This window comes from Lytechinus pictus, chromosome 3 (genome assembly GCF_037042905.1).
Source record: "Lytechinus pictus isolate F3 Inbred chromosome 3, Lp3.0, whole genome shotgun sequence".
NCBI classification, from domain to species: domain Eukaryota; kingdom Metazoa; phylum Echinodermata; class Echinoidea; order Temnopleuroida; family Toxopneustidae; genus Lytechinus; species Lytechinus pictus.
This window is the reverse complement of record NC_087247.1, coordinates 22,749,830-22,777,256: the sequence shown is the minus strand read 5'-3', so window position 1 is coordinate 22,777,256 and position 27,427 is coordinate 22,749,830. Positions and strand designations below refer to the sequence as shown.

Genomic DNA, 27,427 nt, shown 5'->3' with positions numbered 1-27,427 from the left:
ACTTGATTCAATATAAGAGAATTTCAGGAAGAGATTCACAACCTCTGCAGGGCATGATAAAATTTGGTGGGAATCGGTCCATGCGGCCCCCAAAATGACCTCATGAATACATGAGCCCCATTGAAATCTATGTATTAATGGCCTTGTTCATAACATTTAGAACCAGGCCAATAATACATTGATTTCGATGGGACTAATTATACATACAGTTGTGCTCTCAAGTTTGTATACCCCACCACACAATGCAGTCATTCATGCCGAGTGTTGAATTCAGACAACAGCACTACCATGTTCGGCAAGCCCTGCCCAGATAAACAAAATTTATTGAAAGTAATATTTTATCACCAGACTTCACAATCAAATACCTAAAATATGGCAGACCTTTGAACACTTTAAATATGTTAATTTTCTGGTCGGGTTCACTAACTTTTGGGCACCACTGTATATTTGTGAGGCCATATATTTGGGCCCCATGGACCGATTCCTACCAAATTTGGGTTGTGGAGGTATTTCATCATGCTCAACAGAAACATGGTATCAAAAACGGTAAGATAAAAAAAAAATTGATGCCACAAATGGGGAATCTATATAAGACATGGCTATATCAGAGAATATGCCCAGTAATTTTCAAATAGGCAAGAAACCAAAATAATGAAAGTATATAGAGCAATGCTGAGGGATGGAATAGTGGTATAAAGCCTTAAGAACATCTGATTCTGCTGTGAAGTGCTCTAGCAGTAAAGCAATGAGTCAAAGTTTTACACTTCATTGTCATATTGACAAAGGTTCAAAATGCTCGCTTCGGGGCTAATAATTTCATTAGTTATGAAGTGATCATAATAGTGTTTATTCTATTTAAATTGGACTGGACAAGAGTGAATTTTGACAAATAAAAACAAGGAACTTTACTACATATTCACTTGACCTGGTAGATACAATGGCAGTTGGGCATTAAATGATAACACAAAACTTTGTCATCTTGATGGATGCAGAAGGGAAAATAAGTTTTGTATAGCTTTAAGCCAACACCTATATGTACTCGCAAGGAATGATTTCCAAGGTATAACTACATGCAAAAGAGCATGATAACGCAATCCTCTCATTATACCCTATTTCTTTTACATGGATAATGAAATTAAAATCAATTTTTTATGTAAAAAAAAAGAAATATGGATCCCATTCTCATGGGATACATGTAAGGAAAATTATGAATAATCTTGTACAGAAAGCGACAGGGGCCAAATAAGCCTGAGAAATAAAAGATAAGTGTGGGAGTGATATCTGTCAATCAATTATTGCAACATTAGATGCATTTCCCTCACCAATTTTCAATTCATTGGTTTTTTTTCAAGTCTGTCAGCATCTCACAATTACAGAGTGCAAAAAAAACAAAAAACAAAACAAAGAGATGGAATAATGTGAACAGGAGATTATGTGACTTGACAAATAAGTAATTTATTTCATATGTTTATATATTGGAAGATCTGAATGAACACAAATCAAGAGCTATTTATTTAACAATGCATGAATCATTGATCGATAAGACTAACAGAAAGAACAAAAACAAACACATTCTAAAGTGTATATATGAATACATTTAAAAGAACATAAGACCAATAGACACACATAGACAATTCATTCTTTCTTTTTCTTTGTTAAATGATAATTTTCAATATTTCTTAGGGACTGGGAAAGATAACAAAAGCAGGCCAAGAAAAACATCAAAGAAGATTCTTGAGAAATATTTTATAAAGAAATGAAACAAATAGGAAACCATCTAAAAGTAAACTATATTGCACCGGTTTAGAGAAAAAATGTATGGAGGAAATTATTGGCGGTATCAAGAACATGAATAAAAACAGAAACAATTGATTTTGGAGACATGATCACTATATTTCAAAAGATATTGCATCTAAAAATCTAGAAATTAATGATAGTCTGTAATTACTGATTTTTTTTAATTATTTTATTAAAAACGGGAAAACTATTTGATCATAATTGTTTCATTACGTATCAACACTGTGGAAGCAATGTAATACATAATTTTCATCAAGAAATGTCTTGAAAATGGCCCTCCAAAATACATTCTTAGAAATCCATAAAATGAATGAAATGTCTACAAAAAGAATCTGCTTGTGATTAGGAATGGATTCAACCCATATATAAATCAAATACACTCTCCAATCATTTTGTGATCTCCAATCTTATTTGGTGACAAAAATTATGTATTTGGGGTTTAGTTCAGCCTGTACTTATGCTGTGCAATGCTAGGCTGTTAATGTAATTATGGGCTTTCAATGCCCGATTATGGGAAAATACCGGTCTCAACAAGCATAATACTACATATTATATATATATATCTTTCATGAAATATTATCAGCTTAAATGGGATCTACCTGAGCTTTGTCATCAAAATTTATTCAGACTACTAAAGAAATGATCTTGTTGGGGGAAAAACAATGTTTTAGGCAAGAAATTTTGAACTTTTAATATACCCAGATCAATGAAAGCACTTCATAATCATAATAAGATACAAAAGTGTCTATTTAGTTAAAGGTCAAGTCCACCTCAGAAAAATGTTGATTTGAAAAAAAAGAGAAAAATTTAACAAGCACATTGCTGAAAATTTCATCAAAATCGGATGTAAAATAAGAAAGTTATGACATTTCAAAGTTTCGCTTATTTTTAACAAAATAGTTATATGAACGAGCCAGTTACATCCAAATGAGAGAGTCGATGATGTCACTCACTCACTATTTCTTTTGTTTTTTATTGTTTGAATTATACAATATTTCAATTTTTACGAATTTGATGATTAGGACCTCCTTGCCTGAAGCACAAAATGTTAAAATAATGGAATACCACGTGTTCAGGGAGGAATGAAACTTCATTTCACATGACAATGACGAGAAAATCAAAATATTTCATATTTCATAATATAATAAAATACAAAAGAAATAGTGAGTGAGTGATGTCATCAGTTCCCTCATTTGCATACTGACCGAGATGTGCATATAACTGTTTTGTGAAATGAAGCGAAACTTTAAAATGTCATAACTTTCTTATTTTACATCCGATTTTGATGAAATTTTCAGTGTTTTGCTTGTTGAATTTTTCTCTTTTTATTCAAATCAAGGTTTTGTTGGGGTGGACTTGTCCTTTAAAGACATTTGACAGGGTTGGAATGCCAACATGGCTCTGTTATAAGAGATTTTAACAATTCCTGAGAATAATTTGATCTCATTTGGCTGATAAACAAGTGGGTCAAAGACTTCCAAGTACTTCAAGATAAATTGTCAACTGGTCTACACCCACTTCGTCTACTTTCCAATTGGTCTCTCATCCTGCAGGGTCTTATCCTAGTTTTGTCTACAACCAGTTCGTCTACTAACTATTTTGTCTAATTTCCATTTAGCACATTGATGATTTTATCTAATTTCAAGTTAGATTATAAACATTTCATCTAATATCCACTTGGTCCAACAACATCTAGTCTATATGGTTAGATGAAATGTTCCTGAATCATATTTTCATTGGACAAAGGACAAAATCATTAGGAGACATGGTAGAAATTAGACCATCTGTGCATGATACCAAAGAGAATTAGACTAAATGGTTATAAGACCAAGTGTAGTGGAGACCAAATAAACTAATGGTAATGATAAATTATAGGTATTATCTATACAGAGTTTTAGTGATGCATTAAAAATGCCTATTCTGGCCTGTATCATATGACAGTATATTCCTAAGAGGACCGAAGTCCCACGAATATCCCATAGGCTCCTGTACAAAACAGAGACCATATTCAACAGTCTAGTGCGCCTGCGCGAAATATACAATGCATAAAATGAATGCAATGCAATAGGCAACATAGAGCACAATGATACTTAATGATGTCATACGGAACAACAGGTTGCCATAAATGATTTGCTCAATCGTTTTTTTTTCTCTGATGATAAGAATTATTTACAGATAACAATACTTATAAAGGATGGCTTTATTTCAGGGAATACCAGAAATATTCCACTTGTTAGGGTCAATATTCCACTCATTTGCGATTCGTGGAATATTTTCCCTACCTCTAGCAATATTTCTGGTATTCCATTCTGAGCCATCCAATATAATATAATTACAGTATATGATTACCAAAATACACATTAACCACTTATCAATATGTTTTATAGGAATGTGATTTGTTCTCCAGTATGATTTGTGAATATTCTAAATTCAAAGAAGAATACTTTACAAGAATGTGTGCTGGCTAATTCATAGCATAAATATTTATGAGTTTGTGAGATGATATGAATATAAATATAAATCTGAATATCAATCTTAACATCTGATTCTGTCATATTGTGTTGATGGCACCCATTAGATTGACTTGCCTGTTCTTGTATCTCTTTGATATATCACCTTCAATCTGTAAAAGAAAAGAAAAGAAGAGAAAGAAATACAAATTAAAAAAAATGGTTTTGACATTAGGCATATAATCATTTCCAATACTGCACCCAGAGAATGCTAAACCGACTATATTATCAATCCCCCTTCTTTCCACCCCAATCACACAAAGGCCGTCACTTTTTGTGACCCTACTCCAATGATATCTTTGTGAAGTTATAAATACAATTAAATCAATAAAGTTTACTTCAATACAAAATTTCACACATGTTGTATTCTATTAATTATAGCAATATGCAATTTGGCACAGAACAGTTGTTATAAATTCATAATATAGATTAGAGCAGTGCTTCTCAACCTGTAGGCCCCGGCCCACCAAGCTCTCTCTGGTGAGCCGCGAGAAGCTCCATAGAGAGAAAAACAATTGTATGTTTCACAGACCTGTCCGAACATGTTATGTACGATCGGTTTACGATGGCCAAACAAAATTTTAGAATGGGCATCATGCATAAAAAATTACTGACGCATGGCCAGCCATGCATCCGGTAAATTTGCCATGCGTCGGTGATTACTTATGCCTGGTTGCAAAAAAACATATTTTTTGCTGAAAAATTCCACCATTCTGTAAAACAAATGATACACAGGTTTATTAGTGCATCAGTAGGACTAGTTTATAATAGAAACTAGTTTAGCAGTTCCATAGTTACCTTGTGCTCACAATACCTACCGATGCACTCACATCTGTGCATCATTAAAAATACTAAAGCACACTCAGGTATCATGCATGTTGCAAAGCATGCACATGTACACTATGATGGTTTCAATCTAACTTTGATGTGAACCTCATGTGCATGCATATTGTATATGTAGTTAATTGTCGCCCATTTACCGGACATTTGCGAATGCAGATTGGTTCTCAAACTATTTGTTTTCGAATGTGCTTCAAAGCTTAATGTTCAAATTTCACAAAACTTTTTTTCATCAAAATGGACGTTTTCTTTAAAAAATCTGAGAGTCAAAGTGGTCCTTGAGTAAAAAAGGTTGAAAAGCACTGGATTCGAGTGATATATTTAACTAGAAATTTGATGTGTCCAAAGGACACAGATTCCCCCGCTTAACACGATCAGAAATTCATTCAATATGATTGCAATATCGTGCAGAAACCAATATGCATATATATATATAACTAACAAATTTAGACCTTAGAACCAACTGGCATATATAATGAGCTGTGACCTTTGACCTGCCGACTCCGAATTCGAACTTAGCCTGTATTTTGGTGTCATCTACCTACACACCCAATTTTTTTTAAATCTGTTAAATATTTCATAAGTTATCATGTGGAAACCAACTTGCATATTTAATGAGCTGTGACCTTTGACCTGCGGACTCCGAATTTGAACTTAGCCTGTATTTTGGTGTCATCTACCTACACACCCAAATTTTTAAAAATCTGTTTAATATTTCGTAAGTTATCATGTGGAAACCAACTCGCATATTTAATGAGCTGTGACCTTTGACCTGCGGACTCCGAATTTGAACTTAGCCTGTATTTTGGTGTCATCTACCTACACACCCACATTTTTAAAAATCTGTTTAATATTTCGTAAGTTATCATGTGGAAACCAACTCGCATATTTAATGAGCTGTGACCTTTGACCTGCGGACTCCGAATTCGAACTTAGCCTGTATTTTGGTGTCATCTACCTACACACCCAAATCTTTTAAAATCTGTTGAATATTTCATAAGTTATCATGCGGAAACCAACTTGCATATTTAATGAGCTGTGACCTTTAACCTGCAGACTCCGAATTTGAACTTAGCCTGTATTTTGGTGTCATTTACCTACACACCAAATTTTTTTTTAATCCATTAAATATTTTTCGAGTTATTGTGCGGAAACTAAGTGGGGGACGGACAGACAGGGGCAACGCTTAATGCCCCCTCCGGACTTCGTCTGCGGGGGCATAAAAACATACAAAGACAAGTTACAGTCATTCATTATGCATGGGTACTACTGCACTGAAAATTTTACATATTGAAGTAATCCGTCAGTATCGAAAAAAATGTGTGGAAGACCAATCTAACTGGTGTATGGCATTGCTATTACCAAATAATAACAATCATGTCATCAATCAATCATGAACTTAATTCATATTTAATGCTACTAATATATTAATCATAATGGTAATTATTCTATTACCCTTAATTTCTTGTTAAATAGTGATTCCGAACAACATGCTTTAATACTTTATCAAAGCTTAAAACTGAGAGTTTACAAATTCAAATAACTAAATACATAACGAATTCTACTAAAAATGCAAGTCATATTCAAGAGCTGCCAAACATTACCTGTTTTTGTAATTCCCTTGTTCTTCCAACCAATGCATCTACCTGAGGTTCAAGCTTAGTCTGGTCCTCCAGGCAATCAAATCGTTTCTGTTTTACTGCTTCCCTTGATGCTAGCATCTTCTCTTCTAGAGAAAGCTTCTGCTTCAGGGAGTCTGTCAATCTGTCAACATATCTTGAATATACAAAATAGGGGAAAGCTTGATTTGAAAAGCTCTTTGGAAATGGGCATGGCTGAAAGGGTGAAACATCACTGGGGTTTATATTCAATTTTTTTATATTTATGTTAGGGTTTATATTTACTTGATTTAATACACTCCAATTGGCCTAATACCCACTTTACTTGCTCTAATTCTTATTTAAATTTAGTTTAATGCCCAGATAATCTCATTTCCACTTTGTCACAATTTATTTTTGCTTTGTCTCATGAAAATTTGATTTATAAATATTTAAGATCCAGTATTATGGGACAACTATTTTTCTTGTATTTTTCCCATCAGTATCAGTTGTTTTGGGGAGTCTCCAATTCAAAGTGATACTTACTTTGGAGATCCTATGAGAAGGAAAAGATGCTGCATTCTTGTCTCTGTCAGTCGCTTGTAGATATCATCTACTTGGGACAGCATAGTCGTGACATCATTAAGTGTCTTTGTCTGGACTATAGTGGGCGCTGTTTGGAACTGATTGACTGTAAGAACGTCGGAGTCTCCCTGCATCTCTGTTCTGCGTTGCCCCAGGAATGCTTGTAGCTGTAGAGATAAAGTGATCAAGGGTGCAAGATTACAGGATTCAAATTCTGTTCTGTGGTAGAAAGTTTGCCATAAACCGTAACTTATTATTCTTCAAAGATGCAATAAAGGCACATGTGACTTGCTATGTGTTCATGAACATTCTGAGCAGGCACAATTGTAATATTTTAATTACTCTGTCAAAAATTACTTGAGTATTAATTGGCAAATCTTTTGTGATTAAAAAAAACCTGAAATAAAATACATTTGTTGAAGTATTGGATCTTTTACAAAGCAATTCTACTGAACAATGAGGAAATTATCATGGTCTAAAACTTAAATCTTGACTTTCTTGGCATTTAAGAGCATGTCAATTTGATAACTAATGAATTATAAACTGATAAAATCAACTCAATGTTAAGGTGGACATTTGGACGTTCCATTTTTCCTTTGCAATTGCTGAGCATGGGTAATAATGTTTCTCAAAAAAGAACTTACCTCTATGATTTCATTGATAAACTGGTTCCTAGTTGGGATGTGTTCAAACAGACATAGAGCATCATTACCACGAGCCACACCCTCTCCACTTTCAGTCACTGTGCCATCACCAACCTGAGATGACAAGAAAACAGTGTGAGATGGTATAAGATTTCACCATTTGGTAAAAGAAAGATGCTGTACTCACCAAGATTTAGCTCATTAAAACAGAGCATCTCTCTTTCACTAAAATGCAAAATCTTGTAACATTGCACAAAAAGGAATATAATCGCTTTATGTGTTGTACAAGTAAGAACGCCTCAGAAAGTAGCAAAAATAAAATTTTGATGGTGATCCATCAAAATTAGGATTTGCAAGTAAAAAGCAAAATTCTTCAGCTAGACAGCAACATGCCTAGTTAGCAGTGATTCAAGGATGAATCTTTTGGAATCAATTAGCAACGTACAGAAGAAACAGTTGTAAGTCACATTAATTCCAATGCTATTTTCTAGCTTGCAAAAGAAGAAATGTTCAACTCTGGTAAAATTTTCTGAGGTTGAAATCATCTAAGCTGATAATCAGACTCACAGATGAGGAAAATAAATGATGAAACAAAAAATAATGAAGCTAAATATGTACCTCAATGTCAAAATCTATGGTTTCAGCACCTTCATTCTCTACTGAAATTCCTAAATCACCAAAGTCTATTCCTCCTGTATCCATATCAATGCCACTGAAATCAATCTAAAAAATAGAAAAAAGATACAAATAATATTCAGATTTCATAAAAAGGTTATAAAATGTTTTTTTATTGTCACACCTGAAATCGAGCTACTGAAAATTTTGACATCAGCGATGAACTACATCTCTATGTATATTGTGTTTAAACCAGCGGTCATATCTCCTTAAGTGTCCAGTTGTTCAGACTAAGTTATGAGGGAGGTCATTTTGTTATGCTGCCCCTAAACTTTGGAATATGATCCCATTTTCCATTAAGGAGGCATCTACATGCTCTACATTCATAAGTCACCTCATAACTTATTTGTATAAGCAGTATTTTTATCGAGTCTACATAATAGCTTTAATCCACTCTTCTTTCTTTGTCTATTTTTATATCAAGCGCATAGAGACGCCCATGGACAGTGATATGTGCTATACAAGCACCGTCCTATTATTAATATGATTATTAGTAGATATCTACGTTTGCCTATTATAGATTCTATTTTACCAATAATAAATCAAACATACACATAAAACTCATAAAAATATTGTTTGAAATGTGTTTAATATTATAGTATAGTTTCAAATTGTGATTTGATGAATTTTAATGTCAAATGTATTGCTGTCCACATGCATGACCAAATGATTTCCAAACACCCCCTAAATGAGTTTTTCTCTGTGTGCAAAATAAGCCCCCAAACAAGTTTTTCGCAGGCTTCATTTACACATTTTGGCCCCTAACCAAGTTGTCACCAGAATATGACCCCTAAACAAGTTTTGCCTTCTTGTTAACAATAAGCTTAAATAGACAAAACTATATTCATGGGTATTGCATGCCCCCCCCCCCCCCAGTGCAGTATAGGGTTAGAATACCACAATCAGGAAGAACTCAAACTCATTCAGAAATGAGGAGGAAAAAGCCCCAGGGGAAGAGGTTGGGGAAAAAAAAACCTAAACCAGAGCTGCCAAGTTGTATTTTGCATTTTCAGTATTCTTATCTCCCAAAATCAGTATTTTGACAAGAAAAATCAGTATTTTTACCGTGTAGATAAATATTTTGTATTTTTCCCAAAAAAAGTGTATTTCATAATAAAATGCTACGCGCACTCGACCATCATGGCGCTCAAGCTGCATGCAAGCTAAAATGCGCACTGCTCTTGCAGATGAAAAAAAAAACCCATTGAAACTTGTGTATATCTCACCCTGGTTTTTACAAAATGATTGAAAAAAAAAACAAGTTACCTGAAATTACATTGATCTAATAACCATATTTGTGTAGGTTTTATGAAATAGAGACATATATAGATGATTTTTCTCAATAAATTAAGATTTTGTAAAAAAAAAAGAACATATTTTTTAAAGAAAAAACGTACTGCCGTGTTTTGGTTGCAAAAACGTACTAAAGAAAACGTACTGGTTGGCAGGTATGCTTAACACGTTTGGCTAGTCTTTAAAAAAAAAGAAGAGAAGCTTTGTAAGAAAAACATACTCTAAATATGTTTGACCCCGCGATTGACCAATGACCAGTCTTTCAAAACCACCCTTTTTTTGAAAATCAGTGTGTTTGATACCCTTAATGAGTGCACGCGCGGCCCGCATCCAAAACTGAAAAAACACCCCTTTAAACGCATTTTTTTGTCATGCATGTGTACAGCAATATATTTGACTGGCCCCCCCCCCCCCCCCTGGATAGGCTCCATAGAAATCAGTTAAATTGACCTGGTTCATAACTGTTTGGAATCAGGCCACAATTTCCACTGATTTCAATATGGCTATGTAGGTACTCATATAGGCACATCTTGGACCACCATGGACCCACAAAATTTGGGTCACGGACATCGAGATACAGTATAATAAATGCCGAAATGCTAAATAACATTTTGTGACATGATTGCTTAGGTAGCCCTTTTGCTTTGATTTAATAAAAATAAAAAATTCCTTCCATTCACTCTTTTCAATATATTACCTCATCATCTTTGGTTTCTTCTTCATCCTCCAGGAAGCTAAGTTTGACCTCTTCGACCCTGTCTGGGACTTTCCCTGTTCTCCATTGATAAACAGTAGTGTTCCCATGCTGTGTAAGGTACTGTAGCATCGGACACACATCTCCCATGCTCTCTTCATCACTGAAATGACATGGATACAAGTTGAAATTCTTAAATTCTTCTTCTTTAGAAGTAAACAGAAAATGAGCAGAATGAGGAATAACGTGTGGAACGCCTCTGGCAGTCTCGCCTGCATTAAGCAATTCGATACAGCAGCAGTGGATGTACAACAATAAAAATTTTAATTATTAAGGATTTTGGATTATCAGATAGAAACCCTTCTACATCTAATACAATGGCAAAGTACCTAGGTATCTATCTGCAATATTTTTGAAAATGTAGATGGTAAAATGGATAAAAATGCTAATTTCTATCCAAGATGGTAATGCAGAGGCACAGAATATCACAGTATCACTCAACAATACAAGGTTATAACAAAGCTCACATACCACCCACATACCTTCCATTGACAAACTGGACAAATGCTTGATAGAACTCCAGAACTTGACTCAGTTTCCTAGCCTGCTCTTCTATTGACCTGTATGTCTGCGGGAGCTCTGATACAAGCTCTAACAACTCTGATCGGATCTTTTCTCCCTATGAAATGGACAAGCAGAACAAAACATTAAATAAATATGTCCTCAAAGACTGAATAATTACGCTGCCACATTGCTCATTATTATGACTCCTTATTTAGATTTACTAATTCAGAATTTGATTAATTCTTTCACTTTCACATCATTATATATTCATACAGGGCAGTGGGAAGCTCACATGGTAAATCATACAGATTTGAAAATATTCAGAAGTTTCTATTTTCAACTGAAATTTGCTGAACTATTTACGACCTATTTCTCTTATTTTTTGTAAGTGCATGGCTATGCCTAACATGGTTGATTACTTACTTCATGTTTCTAGTATACAATCATAGTGCTAATGTTTCAATATTAAACACATAATTAGAAAATTGAAAGCAAGATATAAAGTTTATATATGATCATAAAAAGTTTCCTTTCACAAAAGAAACAATTTTATTTTAATTACCTTTATACCAAGCTGTTTGCATGATTGTTTGTATTCATCTCTAGCTGAGCTGGCACTCTCTGCATAATCCTTTTCTTTCTTAGAGCATTCCTTGAAAAGAGGATAACAGAAAATCAAAATTGTTCAGTTCTAAAAGAGTAAAATAAATTATTGATTACAATGGCAGACATTGAAATAATACACATAATTGTTTTGTAATTCACACTATGATTCTGAAAAAAATTAGATTATCAACTCCGCCTAATCAAAATGAATGCATCTGCCATGGCAGATCTGCGATGTATTATATACATGTAGTTTCTCAAAAATATTGAAAAACTATCATATTCTTGCCTACAGCAACCATCTTCTGTGAAAAGTGGCATAAAACGTCAATAGAACAAAAACAGAACAAATAATCAAAGTCATAAGTATAAGAGAATAGAGCTGATTGCTACAATTTCGAATCACTTACTGCTTGCAACTGTTGGCACTTTGCAATCTGCTTCTTCAGAGATGGAATTTCAAAGCCTACGTTTCTGATCAGCATATGAGCTGCTTCTGCAAGATAGATGTTGTCTTTTTCATACAGTTTCACAACCTCTTGCCAATCCTTTGCAAAAAAAACATGCAAAAGGGCACAATTTATAGTTTATTGCTGTACAGCTGATATTAAAGGGATGCCAGGGATAGCTTAACTTTGTCAAAAATAGACAAATTTGATTCTGACGAAATGAGGGGTGTAGCAAATCTTTTCTTAGTGTATGGTCAACAGTGTCTGTAAGTTTTTAAAAAGTTTAACAAACTAAATCATTATTTCTTAAGCCTGGTAAGAAAATGCAACACTAATAGATACGTTATAAATCTTTTAGTAAAGCATTCTTGATTTTAAATTATACTTCTCAAAGTACTTGAAGCAATTGCACAATGAGAACAGAGAACCAAAGTCTTGGTTGGAGAAACATTCCCCCTGGACGGATATAAATACTCACCTTCATGCGCTGAGATGAATAATAGCCAAATATATTCTTGCTACTCTCCTCAGAAACTTTTAGCAGTTCAACAATTCTTAAACAGTGAAAGTAGTTTATGTCTGTAAAAAAAGAATAATTTTCTCCTTATCTTATTCAAGAATGCATATTGCTATCAATTCATAATCATTGCAAATTGCTATTTTTTTGTTGCTACTAATATTGATTTAACAATTCTATTTTAAATGGTGTTCTAGGATGAAAATAAAGTGAATTGATCTAATACATAAAAATAAACAAGCAATCACTGAAAATAACAAAGCTGTGGTATTTTTAACACTTAATTAGATGAGGGGGACCTGATTCAGCCCCCCTGACTTTTTACTTTCATGTCTCGCGCAACTTTTCAGACCAAAATTGCAACTCCTAAGTACATGGTTCCAAAATTACACAACATTCCTTGGTGCATGCAAACCCAAATTGCTCAAAAGTGCGAATTCATGTACAAACCCAATGCAAATAGTATTTTTAGCCAAAATTCATAAATGTTTTATTTGATTATTTCTTATTTCACTGATTAAACTCAATTAATTTCATTTGTTTATGGCCAAAACAAAGCCTTGAAAATTCCCACTGAAAAAACAATTTTAAAAAAATTTGAAAAATTAAGAAATACATAATAAAGTTTCATATAAAAAACAATAAAATACATAAGAAAATAAACTTAATTTTGATTTTTTTTTAAGTACATTTGATTAGAATTGCATAAAGACTCTGTGAACCAAAAATTCGCATTTTAGGGGGCTTATTTAGTTAATTAGAACAAACTTTTGATTTTATGCATAAATTAAATTAGAAATGAGATGTTACAAATAATTTGGTTTTACAATTTTGTAGATTATGCCATGGGCAACAAAGTTGCCGATTTACATCGCAATCGACAGCCGAGACTGACTACAGATTTATTCCTTAAAATCATCATTGCTGTTACTTATTTCATACAAGGGGGATATTCATATACATGTACATGAAAAAAATAAAGGAAAGAAAAGAACTCACTCATCGTATATTCATGCAATGCACACTGCATAATGCAAACCTTTATGAAAGTTTATCAAGTTGATATGTTTTGCTTGTCTTATTCTACCCTATTTATTAGGCTACATTAGGGATGGAGAAACTACTTGCAAGTTTGCAACTGTGGCGAGGATCAAACAATGCAACACCTTTTGGTCTCCCCTTCCTACCAGAGCCATACACTTTCAAATTTATAGAGACTTCCAACTACAAAGCCAGATCCTGTGTTCTGCTCTGGAGAGAAATTATAAAGTTACTTATATAGAAGACATTTTTTTTCAGCCTGGAATAACCTTTTAATCATAATAGATGTAATAATTATAATATATCGAGTATCATAACCTTGGATTGAATTAGTTCCAGTCGTTTCAAGACTTCGGTGAAACCTTTCATCACACTTTTTTAAATGCTTCATTCCTGCAGATGCAAATGAAATTTACTTTAAACCCAAGTTCAAGTACAAGCACAGTCTGAACATATAAAAGGTAACTTACATGTTCCAGTCAAGAGTTTTTTAATCTCTTCTACCTCGGGCATATCCTGGATAGCGTGATTGATCTTCTCACGAATGATGAGGGCAGCAGACTGCCATTTCAGATTTACATGCCTGCGATCTATCAGCCAATCTGGGGATTTTCACAGGGATAAATGGGAAGTACAACAAACAAGATTAAAGTAATACACTTAATCTTTAGGATTTTTCTTTCATAGATTTCAAGAAGGAAAAGTAAATTTGAAAATGAAAAACTTAATGTCTGGATTTTAAGAAATCAATTTATTTGCAATAATATCATGAAATCAACTTCCTTCATATATCAATTCCAAAATGTGATTAGGAGATGAAAAATATAATAATTGTATATTAAAAACAGAAATTTCATAAATACTGGTCAAATTGAAAATGACTAAATGATCACAAAACTTAAACTCTCTATTTAACCACAATTAATAAAATATCTAGTTTTCCTTTTCATCACTTTTCCTCCAAGCAATGTTTCACTTTCAGGCAGTGCTGCTCTATGTCAAGACAATGACTTCATTTGGCTCTAATTTTCAATATACATTATAACTGAAAAGGGATGGGATCAATTTGACTATTACATGTACTAGGTAAGTATAGCCAACATAGTTTAGCGGAACAATAGCTGGTGCAGAGACTTATGCTTTCGGTCTAATCACGAAGATGAAATTAAAGTAAACAAGCATGCATATTATGATGATATTGAGGGGAATTTTTCGAAATGGTCTCGCAGGAGATTCTGGAAACTGTCAAGCAAGACAGCATTGTCTACTTTCTACTGGAATTTATTTTTATTTTTTTGGTGGTTTTTTTTTGTCAGGCACAGGCAAATTTGTTGAGATTTCTTCAAAAAAGGTTAGTCTTAGTTGTGTCTATATCCATGATATCGGCATTGTGAGCATGACCATTCATGATCAAAATACATTATACAGATAGGAGGGGATCATTTGGAAAGGATTTATAGTACATGGCAAGGTCTTCTTTTGCTTTGAATTTCAAAATACTTGAAATAGAAAGTGGATAGTATGTTATATCAATCTGTGGATTTTGATTTGCAGATCATGATTAAAGGGAAAGTTCACCCTGAAGAAGAGTTTGTTTTAAAAAATAGCAGAAAAATAATAAGATATTGTTGAGGGTTTGAGGAACATCAATCAAAGATTTAAAAAGTTATGAGAATTTTATTTCTTGATTTGTGATGTCATATGCGAGCATGTTTCTACATGTGTATAGAGTGAATTTAAAAATCAATTAAATATCATTTTCTAAAAAAAAGATTTTTTTTTTTTTTTTTAAGTCTACTTTAATTTATAAACAGACAAATTATCATTTCACAACAGTTCCTGAAAGAAAAAAATTAATCTTCAAGAACCATTAAAAAATTGAATTTATAAATTTTACATTAGATCTACATGATCTACATAAGGGAAACTGCTCGTATATGATGTTACAAATCAAAAACTAGAAATTCTATTGACTTTTTTATCTTTAGGCCTCATGCATTTTCCTCAAACTTTCATCAATACTTTTGGAAAGAGTTCCTTTTGCGATAGCCACACTAACTAATATTTTTTCACTTTGGGAGGATGTCGCAAAAGGAACCCTTCCCATACTTTTTTTCCTGGTATTTTCAAGCAAAACTTTTCAGCAGGGTGAATTTCCAAGATCAAGTCATTCATTGAGAACTTCATTCTTTTGAAATATGGACAGTCAGAGGACAGAGAGAGGCACTTTTCAATGTCAGTCAGCATTGAAAATAGACGGTAGCGACAAGCGATTTCGCTCTCGCATGCTTTTGAAATCATTCTTGCCACTGCCTAAAACTGCCAAGTATGGAGCGACTCCCAACATGAAAATTGCTCCCGTCCGCACCCATCCAAGTCTCCCATCCACGCCTGCATAGTAGCCAGAAAGCCAGGCCAGCACAGCTGCAGTTTTTATGCATTGTCGCTTTCTGACGTGTAACTGAGTGGACTTTTTAGAATCACGGGGTCGGCGCTTCAGAAAATGCGTATCCAGTTCACCGACACTCCGATATCTCCGGGTAGTATTTTTCACAACGCTACGTGGCACCTGTCTTGCCATAATTTGATGGTGAATAAGTTGCTTTTTATTGTTTTTGAAGATACCATCCTAAATTTGCTAGAAAATAAAGTTTGTGAACTCTGAACAAAATCACAGATTTTTTTATCTTAGCATATTTTTTGGTGACCCCACTTTTTAAATCTGAACTAAGCCATCGGGTGCTCTGGAAATATGGCGCGGATCCTGTAATTTAAAATTAAATATAAATCATCATTAACAGTCAATAACAATGAAGAAAAGTAAATGTCAATTAAATAAACAATGTTAAACATTAAATGAATTTGTAAACAAGCAGGACAAACTGCGATGGTAAACCATGCGTTGAATCATGAAAAAAAGAATGGCTCTCAAAAACTGAAAATGGCTCCAGTAAAATGAACAAGTGGAATGCCTCTGGCCGTCTCACCTGCATCACGCGATTCAATATAGCAGCAGTGCTGATTTTGAAAACTACTATAACTCGCACAAGATGTTCAGTGATACTTGGTTACTCGTATTTCCATGTTTTATGAACTAGACCAATACACTTATAGAGATATGATGGCAATTCAACAAATACCCCCAACGTGGCCAAAGTTCTTTGACCTTACATGACCTTTGACCTTGATCATATGACCTGAAACTCGCACAGGATGTTCAGTGATACTTGATTACTCTTATGTCCAAGTTTTATGAACTAGACCAACACACTTTCAAATTTATGGCTGTAATTCAACAAATACCCCAATTTGGCCAAAGTTCATTGACCCTAAATGACCTTTGACCTTGATCATGTGACCTGAAACTTGCACAGGATGTTCAGTAATACTTGATTACTATTATGTCCAAGTTTCATGAATCAGATCCATAAACTTTCAAAGTTATGATGGTAATTCAACAGATACCCCCAATTCGGCCAAAGTTCATTGACCCTAAATGACCTTTGACCTTGGTCATGTGACGTGAAACTCATGCAGGATGTTCAGTGATACTTGATTAAATTTATGTATAAGTTTCATGAACTAGGTCCGTATATTTTCTAAGTTATGATGACATTTCAAAAACTTAACCTTAGGTTAAGATTTTGATGTTGATTCCCCCAATATGGTCTAAGTTCATTGACCCTAAATGACCTTTGACCTTAATCATGTGACATGAAACTCAGGCAGGATGTTCAGTAATACTTGATTAACCTTATGGCCAAGTTTCATGAACTAGGTCCATATACTTTCTAAGTTATGCTGTCATTTCAAAAACTTAACCTCAGGTTAAGATTTGGTGTTGACGCCGCCGCCGCCGTCGCCGTCGGAAAAGCGGCGCCTATAGTCTCACTCTGCTATGCAGGCGAGACAAAAATGACTCTCAAATTTTTTTCAATATGGGCAATGGCTCCCTAAATCTTCAACGCTGATGTCAGAATAGACCAAAAGCTTCGGTTTCTGTTACGTTGGTTGTTCCGAAGTAAGCCACTGTTTTTTCCCCTTTTAAGTTTATTTTTTCCTGTTTTGGTGCATTTCAGGCCAAAACGGAATAATAATCTTTATTTTGGACAAGTTCTTTTTATACATTTTTATGAAATAAAGACAAAAATTGATGAGCCCCGACAGGCGGATTTTGCATTGTTAACCCCCTTATGGTGGCCCACGATAGTGAGCCGTCTGTATACAAGGAGAAATATAAAAAAAATAATGTTAAAAAACTCCTCGAAACAGACGGCTGCCATGCCAGCTGTTTAATATTAAAATAGTAAATAGGCCTACCAAATGACTGTCTATTTTATGTCAGCAGTATCTTAGTCAGCAGGGTCAGTGTCAAAGTCTTTTATATATGGTAAGAATAAGGTAACTATAGCCTTGCAACGGTTGTATACCATCCTAATCACAATATGAAATATATTTAAGAGACTTGTTTTAGATATCGTTTTAAATATTCAAGAGACTTGTTTTATCCCACACCACAGAAATGCACACATGGGACTGATACATACCAAGTAGTTTAGTGGAGCTGATATCTATCGGGAGATTTTCGATTTGTTGGGCCGTCAACTCTCCATTCTTTGTTCCCTGCATAGAAAATTATAACCAAGTGATTAGTGACTTTGTTTACATAGAATAAATTCTAAGACACGAGCAATAAAGGTACAATTACAAACATTTTTATATTCACCTGCATTTTGTCGCATATGTCGAGTTGCCCCGGCCCCATAGAGATGTATACTAACTACGCTAGAGTGCGGAGTCGCCATAGGCGCGCGTACTTAACGTCTGTGATTGTGTGGAGCGTGGCGGCCATTGCTCGATAGGTATAGATTCGCAAAAGTACCCGGATGTACCCATAGCTCGTGCGTTGTAACGCTGTGAAAAGGGGTGCCGTCTCCGGCCTTTAATCTTGAAGAAAAGAACACAACCTCATAAAAATCGAAAATATGAATGACAAATTGCATCTCAATACACTATTAGAGTGATTACATGGGGATTATGCTATTAATTTGGCATTTTAAAAACCTGATTTCTCGGGATGAAATTCTAAATAATTTGCATTTACCTGTCCGTTTATAGGCCTGTAATAGATAACAATGTTGATATACTATCATATAAACAATCATATAAAAATAAAAACATACAGCGGACATTAATAGAAAGATTGACAATTAATTCAAAAGACTGCAGTGAATTAGCCCTTCTCTGGATTTCCCTACCTTTAACTGCATCGTCCTCCTTCCATCCTTCCCACATATACGTCCTTTGATTCTATGTTTATGTTGGATATAATTTTGTAATTTCTATATAGGCCTACATGATATGTAACTTGCTTTAATTTGTATGAAATATAGGCCTATCATTTTTATATATTAAGTTGTACAATAATTCTGTATAAGTTAGTGTTTTGATCTACAAGCGCTATTAAAGGGCATCTCATTATTGTTCTTGGTGAGCCTCCCGTTACACCATCAATGTTGAAATTTGTGTTATTTGGTGAACGTGCTGATTTTGTTCTTATAGGAACATAATAAATTCTCCAAAATCTGCAGGCCTATATGGCCCGAAAATAAAATATTGATTTAAAATGTCGAGAATATAGCCTAATTTGTTCAAACTTTTCAAAAATGACAGTTTTAATTCCCTTCACTTTAAGTTAGATTTGTTTTAATTCGCTTTTTAGGGGCCGTGTGTGCAATTAAAATAACAAACACACCTAAGCAAATTCGCTTTAACATACTGATCAAAATAAAATACAGGGGGCGCGACCGGACCCCTCCCTGAAATGAAAATGAACATTACACATAATAAATGATTGTGATTTTATACACCCCATCACTTTCAAAATCATTCCGCGACGCCGTAACATAATATAATAATTTTGTTCATCCATGGAAATCTTATTTTAAAAAAACTGATCGAATAACCAAACTCAGGTCCATAGGCCAGCAAATGACATTAAAGGGAGAAAACTAGAAAATCAAATTCAGTTATACTTTTAAAATGAAAAACAAAACTGGATATTCAAAACGCGTGTTTATCTGTTTATATGTTAGGCCGGTGCCAGTGCTTACAAATATTTGCCATAAAGTTCATTTATTTAAGCGACACAGACACAGTTAATTAACACAATTTCAAGGCAGGTATCAAATTTGAGATTAAATTAGGATTTTTAATATCTTATTCCAAGTATTGTCACTTTTGCAATATTATTGTTTCATAATTATGTTTGTTTTTAGTACTCACAATTTTGCAACCGTTTTCATAATTATGATAAGTTTGCATTGATGTCTTTCATGATATTAGTTTTATACACTCTTGCAGTAGTAATAATATTCTTTATAGTATAATACAAATTATATATCATAATCCCGCCCCTTTTCTTCTCTCCTTCTCCCCCTTCTTCCTCTCCTTATTATTCTATCCTTGATTTGTTCACATGATATTGGTCCAATCATTATAGGATCAGAAACAACGGTGATAAACAAAATATTTCAGCCAGTTTGCCGATCAGCATATTTTCAGCCGGGGAGAATCAAGTCTATACTTTCCAGAAAATCAAAGTAAAATTGTTTTGCGCATTGTGATTTGTTTACTCTCCGAAGTTTTAAAATGTTTGCAAGGCAATAACACTGTACATAAACATCCAACCCCCCATTAGGCCTCCTGTACATTGCAAAATTGTACGACTGCATGCGCGCATTTGATATGCAAATTTTGCTGTCAACAAACTTTTCTATACATTGATCGCAAGTAAGAAAGTATACTTTTATATACATATTTATAAATATGATGGGATGGTTGCCAGCAAAGGAAATCTAAATCATCAATTTTTAACTGAATCAATGCGTAAATCATCTCCAAATATCAATAAAAAGTCATTTTATGATTCGCGAGTTTTTGTGATGTTGGTTTACATCAGCGTGTAAGACATGGGGAAAAGGGATCGAGTTATTATAGGCCCTATTGTGTAGATATATATGGAAAATGAATTATAACAATTATCTAAAGTGAAGAAATAAATTATCAGCAATCAGCATAATAGTAATTAGGAAACTATGAACTATAAAAATACAATCGTGGTTTTTTTTTCGATACAGCGTCTCAGATGCATCAGACACTGTGATATGGCCTATGAATTTTCTTAGGTTAATGTACATCAAATCATATTAAAACACATTAAATTTATTTATCAGGACCTAGGCCTAAATGTTATTTTTGATATTCATCTCTTCCAAATCATTAGAAAATAGAAGTCATATTAATGTATCGAAATTTTACCTAAGCAAAAACAATTGGGACTTTAAATCGTTTGCCTGTATTATAGCTGTATCGGCCTATATTATGCGCTATAGATAGGCCTATATAGGCCTTTTGACCTCAGTTTTGCTAGATTTTTGTTGTATTTGAACTTTAATCCAGTGCAATATTTACAATTTTGCTTTTCCATATGCTTTCGTGCTCATATGTCATCAATTTGTCATGTTCTGTGCTCATCCGTGTACATGCCCCATAGGTACTGTACGCGCATGGCAGGCTGCGAATACCTATCGAGCAATGGCGGACGGTCTCCACGTAATCACAGCGATTTGACGAAGTACGCCCTCTAGCGTTACTAATATACATCTCTATGAGTTGCCCCTTGTCGTCGAGATTACTACGGTATGGTATCGCGGAATAACAAAAACGGATCGATTTGAAGGGGATGGGGGCATAGAGGTATGAGGCGCCGAATGTACCATTATTATATAGAACAATTATTTGTTATATAATCATTATTTATTAAATAATAACTATTATTTATATATAATTTACATTTTATTTGTAAATAACTACTATTATATAAAATATCATTTCTAATTATTTATATATAATTCCAAGTAATACTTCATTATTTGTAAATAATATTAGTTCGACATTCCATTATTTATAAATAATGATTATTTGTTTTTCATTATTTATAAATAATGATTATTTGTTTTTCATTATTTATAAATAATGATTATTTGTTTTTCATTATTTACAAATAATGATTATTTGTTTTTCATTATTTATAAATAATGATTATTTGTTAAATAATGAAAACGTCTACTTCATTATTTATAAATAATTTTTTCGAGTGCACCATTATTCTCATTATTTATAAATAATCATTATTTAATGTTCGAGTTTTCCATTATTTATAAATAAAGATTATTTGTTAAATAATGAAATATCTACTTCATTATTTATAAATAATAATTTTGTTTCAATATCCCATTATTTATAAATAATCATTATTTATAAACAATTTTTACAGTTTGCCATTATATACAAATAATCATTATTTATATACAAATAACCATTATTTATTAAATAATGCCATTATTTATTAAATAATGCCATTATTTATTAAATAATGCCATTATTTATTAAATAATGGAAAACTCGCTATAACATGCAAATGTGGGACCGCCCATGATATGAATATTCATGATGCGATTTCCTTTTTCGTGATTTTTCTTCACAAATTTTTGTCCATTTCCTCTTCATAATGACATTTCTTGAAGCAATTTTCTAGGGATATGGTCTGATTGTAATATTCTTCATTTTCTATATAACTTCGTCTTCGTAGAAATATCAAAAAGTGTAATTTTATACGATTTTTCCTACAGTTCACAATCCCCATAGGCGCGCGTGTACGGTAGGGACAACCGGTGAATCGACGGAGTGCTCTTCATCGAAATACTACGTTGGTTGGTCCCCGGAAGTGGCGGGCGGAATTTAGCCCGAATCCTCGATGGAAGTCGATCAAGTGCATATGAGCTGAGAGAGTGAAATATCAGTGTACTTGTACAGGCCCTTCTACTTTTTATAAATATTTCTTGTTGCTTTTTTTGTTAAGTTAATTTTTCCTGGTGTAGAGATAAGTTTCAGTTCTAATAATGCACTTCAAATACATTTTGGAGTGTCTGTTTGAGGCGTTTGGGGCGATTTCACCCTGGCCCCAAAATGCTCGCAACGACAATACGGGGGCATGATGACCCCTAAATTTTTAAAAACTTATTTTTCTATTGAAAATTATCACAAAATTCACCAAAAGTGTGCACGAAAGCCTTCGTATTTCACTTTTAAAACTCCGAAAAGTGCCCAAATGACAAGCTTGGTCGCTTCGCTGTGTCGCTTTCAACTTGAGAACGTTTACGCGTCTGCTCCCCCCCCCTCCTCCGAAAGAAATTCTGTATACGGCCATGCTCTAAAGAGCCTGGCACATTGATTTATGTATACTTTCATTTTCATTATTTTTATCTCATTATCAACATGGCCTTACGCAGAATTTTTTCCGGGGGGGGGGGGGGGTGGGAGGAGCAGGACGCGCGTAAAGTTTCTCAAAAAAATCTTGAAAGCGAGACAGCGACGCGACCAAGCTCAAATGACAAGCTTGGTCGCTTCGCTTTCTCAAGATTTTTATGAGAAAGTTTACGCGCGTCCTGCTCCTCCCACCCCCCCCCCGGAAAAAATTCTGCGTAAGGCCATGATGATAATGAGATAAAAATAATGAAAATGAAGTATACATAAATCAATGTGCCAGGCTCTTTAGAGCATGGCCGTATACAGAATTTCTTTCGGAGGAGGGGGGGGGGGGGAAGCAGATCGACGCGTAAACGTTCTCAAGTTGAAAGCGACACAGCGAAGCGACCAAGCTTGTCATTTGGGCACTTTTGGGAGTTTTAAAAGTGAAATACGAAGGCTTTCGTGCACACTTTTGGTGAATTTTGTGATAATTTTCAATAGAAAAATAAGTTTTTAAAAAATTAGGGGTCATCATGCCCCCGTATTGTCGTTGCGAGCATTTTGGGGCCAGGGTGAAATCGCCCCAAACGCCTCAAACAGACACTCCAAAATGTATTTGAAGTGCATTATTAGAACTGAAACTTATTTCTACACCAGGAAAAATTAACTTAACAAAAAAAGCAACAAGAAATATTTATAAAAAGTAGAAGGGCCTGTACAAGTACACTGATATTTCACTCTCTCAGCTCATATGCACTTGATCGACTTCCATCGAGGATTCGGGCTAAATTCCGCCCGCCACTTCCGGGGACCAACCAACGTAGTATTTCGATGAAGAGCACTCCGTCGATTCACCGGTTGTCCCTACCGTACACGCGCGCCTATGGGGATTGTGAACTGTAGGAAAAATCGTATAAAATTACACTTTTTGATATTTCTACGAAGACGAAGTTATATAGAAAATGAAGAATATTACAATCAGACCATATCCCTAGAAAATTGCTTCAAGAAATGTCATTATGAAGAGGAAATGGACAAAAATTTGTGAAGAAAAATCACGAAAAAGGAAATCGCATCATGAATATTCATATCATGGGCGGTCCCACATTTGCATGTTATAGCGAGTTTTCCATTATTTAATAAATAATGGCATTATTTAATAAATAATGGCATTATTTAAGAAATAATGGTTATTTGTATATAAATAATGATTATTTGTATATAATGGCAAACTGTAAAAATTGTTTATAAATAATGATTATTTATAAATAATGGGATATTGAAACAAAATTATTATTTATAAATAATGAAGTAGATATTTCATTATTTAACAAATAATCTTTATTTATAAATAATGGAAAACTCGAACATTAAATAATGATTATTTATAAATAATGAGAATAATGGTGCACTCGAAAAAATTATTTATAAATAATGAAGTAGACGTTTTCATTATTTAACAAATAATCATTATTTATAAATAATGGAAAACTCAACAAATTATTTATAAATAATGAAAAACAAATAATCATTATTTATAAATAATGAAAAACAAATAATCATTATTTGTAAATAATGAAAAACAAATAATCATTATTTATAAATAATGAAAAACAAATAATCATTATTTATAAATAATGAAAAACAAATAATCATTATTTATAAATAATGAAAAACAAATAATCATTATTTATAAATAATGGAATGTCGAACTATTATTATTTACAAATAATGAAGTATTACTTGGAATTATATATAAATAATTAGAAATGATATTTTATATAATAGTAGTTATTTACAAATAAAATGTAAATTATATATAAATAATAGTTATTATTTAATAAATAATGATTATATAACAAATAATTGTTCTATATAATATTGGTACATTCGGCGCCTCATATTATGGTGGATTATAAATGGCCGGGCTGAATGGGTGAAGCGTGGCGGAGTGTGTGTTTTCTTTTGTGCGAGGGTGTGTGTGTTTGTTTTATTATTATGATAACTTCCTCAAATTATTTTGGTATTGGAAAGGAAACAAAAAATCATGAGGTTTATCTATAGATTATAAGTGTGTACATTTCCATCCGGGCGGGGGGGGCACTCGACCAAAAAAGTGGTAGGGGTGAGCCGCGGGCGAGGCAAAAAACGGGGGCCTTGGAGCGGGCTTATTGTAAAAAGGAGGGTCCTCGGAACGGTCTTCGGAACTACAAATGTGTGTGAAAACGGGGGTCCTCGGAACGGATCTCCGTATCTCTGTGAGTGCGTATGCATCCCTATGGAACAGGCAATCGTGCATGACGCAGCTAGCGCGGCCTCCGCCGGGTGCGCTCGCGCTTAGGCGATGGTCGAAAAGCGCTCTACGGCCGCTTTTCACCAAAATTGCAGCTCCTTGTAGCAGATCAATGCGACCGGAACGGCGTAACGAAAAATATGCGAAGCTTTGGAACGGATTTCTTTCTTCTTTTTTCTCGATAAGAAGGAAATGCTATGCCTTGGAGCGGCATTCTTTGTTCTTTTTCTCAAAAAAGGCAAAAATGCTATGCCTTGGAACGGAAATTTGAGTGTAAAAATGGGGGTCCCCTCCGCGGCACATACCCACTATGCATTATATACTGAGTGCCCCCCCCCCCGGGAATTTACTTTATCATGTTTAAGGGAGTATTTATGTCTTCTTTTTTAATGATTAACTTTTCTTTGGGTTTTGCTTTATAAGTGGTGTGTAATGCTTATTTGGTATCTTATGCTGCAGTATTTATGTTTTGGTGTTTTGTGTTTTATTATTATTCTTATCATTATTGTTATTTATTTTTGCTGCTTATTTTTTTTTGTTACATGTATATTGATTCGATGATTGTAAACCTTTGAAAATCAATAAAATAAAATAAAAGTATGTATGTGCTTTGTAATTATTTTCAGAGACTTAGATCTCTACCGGGGATCTCTAGAAGTTTTAGAAGATTTTATTTGGTACTATTCCTTTTGTGATTATGAATATTTACAGATTGATTCTTAGTTTATTATTATTATTTCGAATTGTTTTGGGTGAATTCTGATTCAATTAATATTAATTATTTCGTGATATTCATTATTTTCACACATGTATTATGATGAGGAAGAAATCAAATATGATTCTATAAAAAAAAATCATTGGTTACAAACCACCGTGGCAGCACTTCAGGATTTAGGATGAAAAGTCCTAAATCTATGGACATCCATTTCAAAGTTTTACTCACTGAATCCCTCTCCCCCTAAAAAGAAATGGAAATGTATAAATATAAACATATACCTAAGATAATTTGGGGGGATTGGGGTTCAGTGAGTAAACTTTGAATGGATGTACGTAGATCTAGGACGATTCATCCTAAAATAGGAAATTCTAAAGAGCTGTCACTTGTCCTTTTTTTGTGACAGCATATGCGAGCAGCTGCCCCGTATCTTGTAGTAAAAAATCAATGAAATGTCATTTTCCGGAAAAAAAAAATTGTTTTATCGTACATTCAGTGTGTCAGTTTATACAAACAGATAATTTCACATCCGCCCATGTAAGAAAGATAGAATCTTGTCATCTTGTAAAAAAAACTGGAAATTATTCATTTTGTATTACATTGCATAAGAGGTTACTGTTCGAATATGACGTCACAAATCAATACTCTCACCAATGTTTTTTTTCTGGTATTATAACAAACTTTTCGTTAGGGTGAACTTCCCATTTTTTACTCATACAGATTCATTTGACTCCCCTGCGTCGCTGTAAATTCATTTTCTCTTATATTTTTTTAGACTATTTACCTAATTCTAGATGATATGAATGTTATATTCTGTAATTTTTGTATGATTTTTTTAAAACAATTTTCTGTATTATAAATAAGTATTTGACTTTTTTAACAGTGTTTTGTTGATATTGTAACATTTTGCAATGTACTATTACTTGCATGATTTTGAGCTGAATGATTGTAATAAATACTATTATAAAACAAAACGAAAAAATAATAACCAGTAGTCCTATGCACCTGCATGATAATAGCCGAGATGTAGGCATACCCGCCCCTCCCCTCCTTGAGAATGAGGAGAATGAGAGCAGAACAACGGACGACTTGGATAAAGGCAATCCCGTGCATAAATTTGTTCCTGTCTGCCAACTGTCCTTGAATGTCTGTCCCAGGCCTCCTGTCAGGTCATGCAGCTCTGGTCAGCTATATGGTCTCAAATAAATAACTCAGTGGTCAATCAATTGTCAGGTCAAAACACCGCTCCAAGGGGGGTCATTATACCTCGATCGGACTCTTTTTCCCCCTTTGT

At 33.8% G+C, this 27,427-nt stretch overlaps 1 protein-coding gene across 1 annotated transcript; it reads right to left on the bottom strand.

The window, feature by feature from the left end:
* Nucleotides 1–1,432: 1,432 nt before the first annotated feature.
* On the bottom strand, nucleotides 1,433–18,680 carry LOC129257604 (CDK5 regulatory subunit-associated protein 3-like). Its single transcript, XM_054895974.2, has 13 exons — nucleotides 18,540–18,680; nucleotides 18,361–18,436; nucleotides 14,284–14,415; nucleotides 12,734–12,834; nucleotides 12,217–12,354; nucleotides 11,763–11,852; nucleotides 11,179–11,315; nucleotides 10,640–10,799; nucleotides 8,593–8,697; nucleotides 7,975–8,088; nucleotides 7,292–7,497; nucleotides 6,752–6,923; nucleotides 1,433–4,420 (listed from the first exon to the last, which is right to left on the bottom strand). The coding sequence occupies exons 1-13, from the start codon at nucleotides 18,576–18,578 to the stop codon at nucleotides 4,349–4,351; spliced, it is 1,542 nt and encodes a 513-aa protein (XP_054751949.2). The 5' UTR covers nucleotides 18,579–18,680; the 3' UTR covers nucleotides 1,433–4,348.
* Between the last annotated feature and the right edge of the window lie 8,747 nt (nucleotides 18,681–27,427).

Excerpts from the sequence above, each read along its gene's own strand:
- LOC129257604 (XM_054895974.2), bottom strand. The coding sequence starts at position 18,578 with ATGGGGCCGGGGCAACTCGACATATGCGACAAAATGCAG. Across the intron at positions 18,437-18,539 it reads ACATATGCGACAAAATGCAG|GGAACAAAGAATGGAGAGTT; the intron begins GTGAATATAAAA and ends TTTTCTATGCAG. Across the intron at positions 8,698-10,639 it reads AAGAAACCAAAGATGATGAG|ATTGATTTCAGTGGCATTGA; the intron begins GTAATATATTGA and ends TCTATTTTTTAG.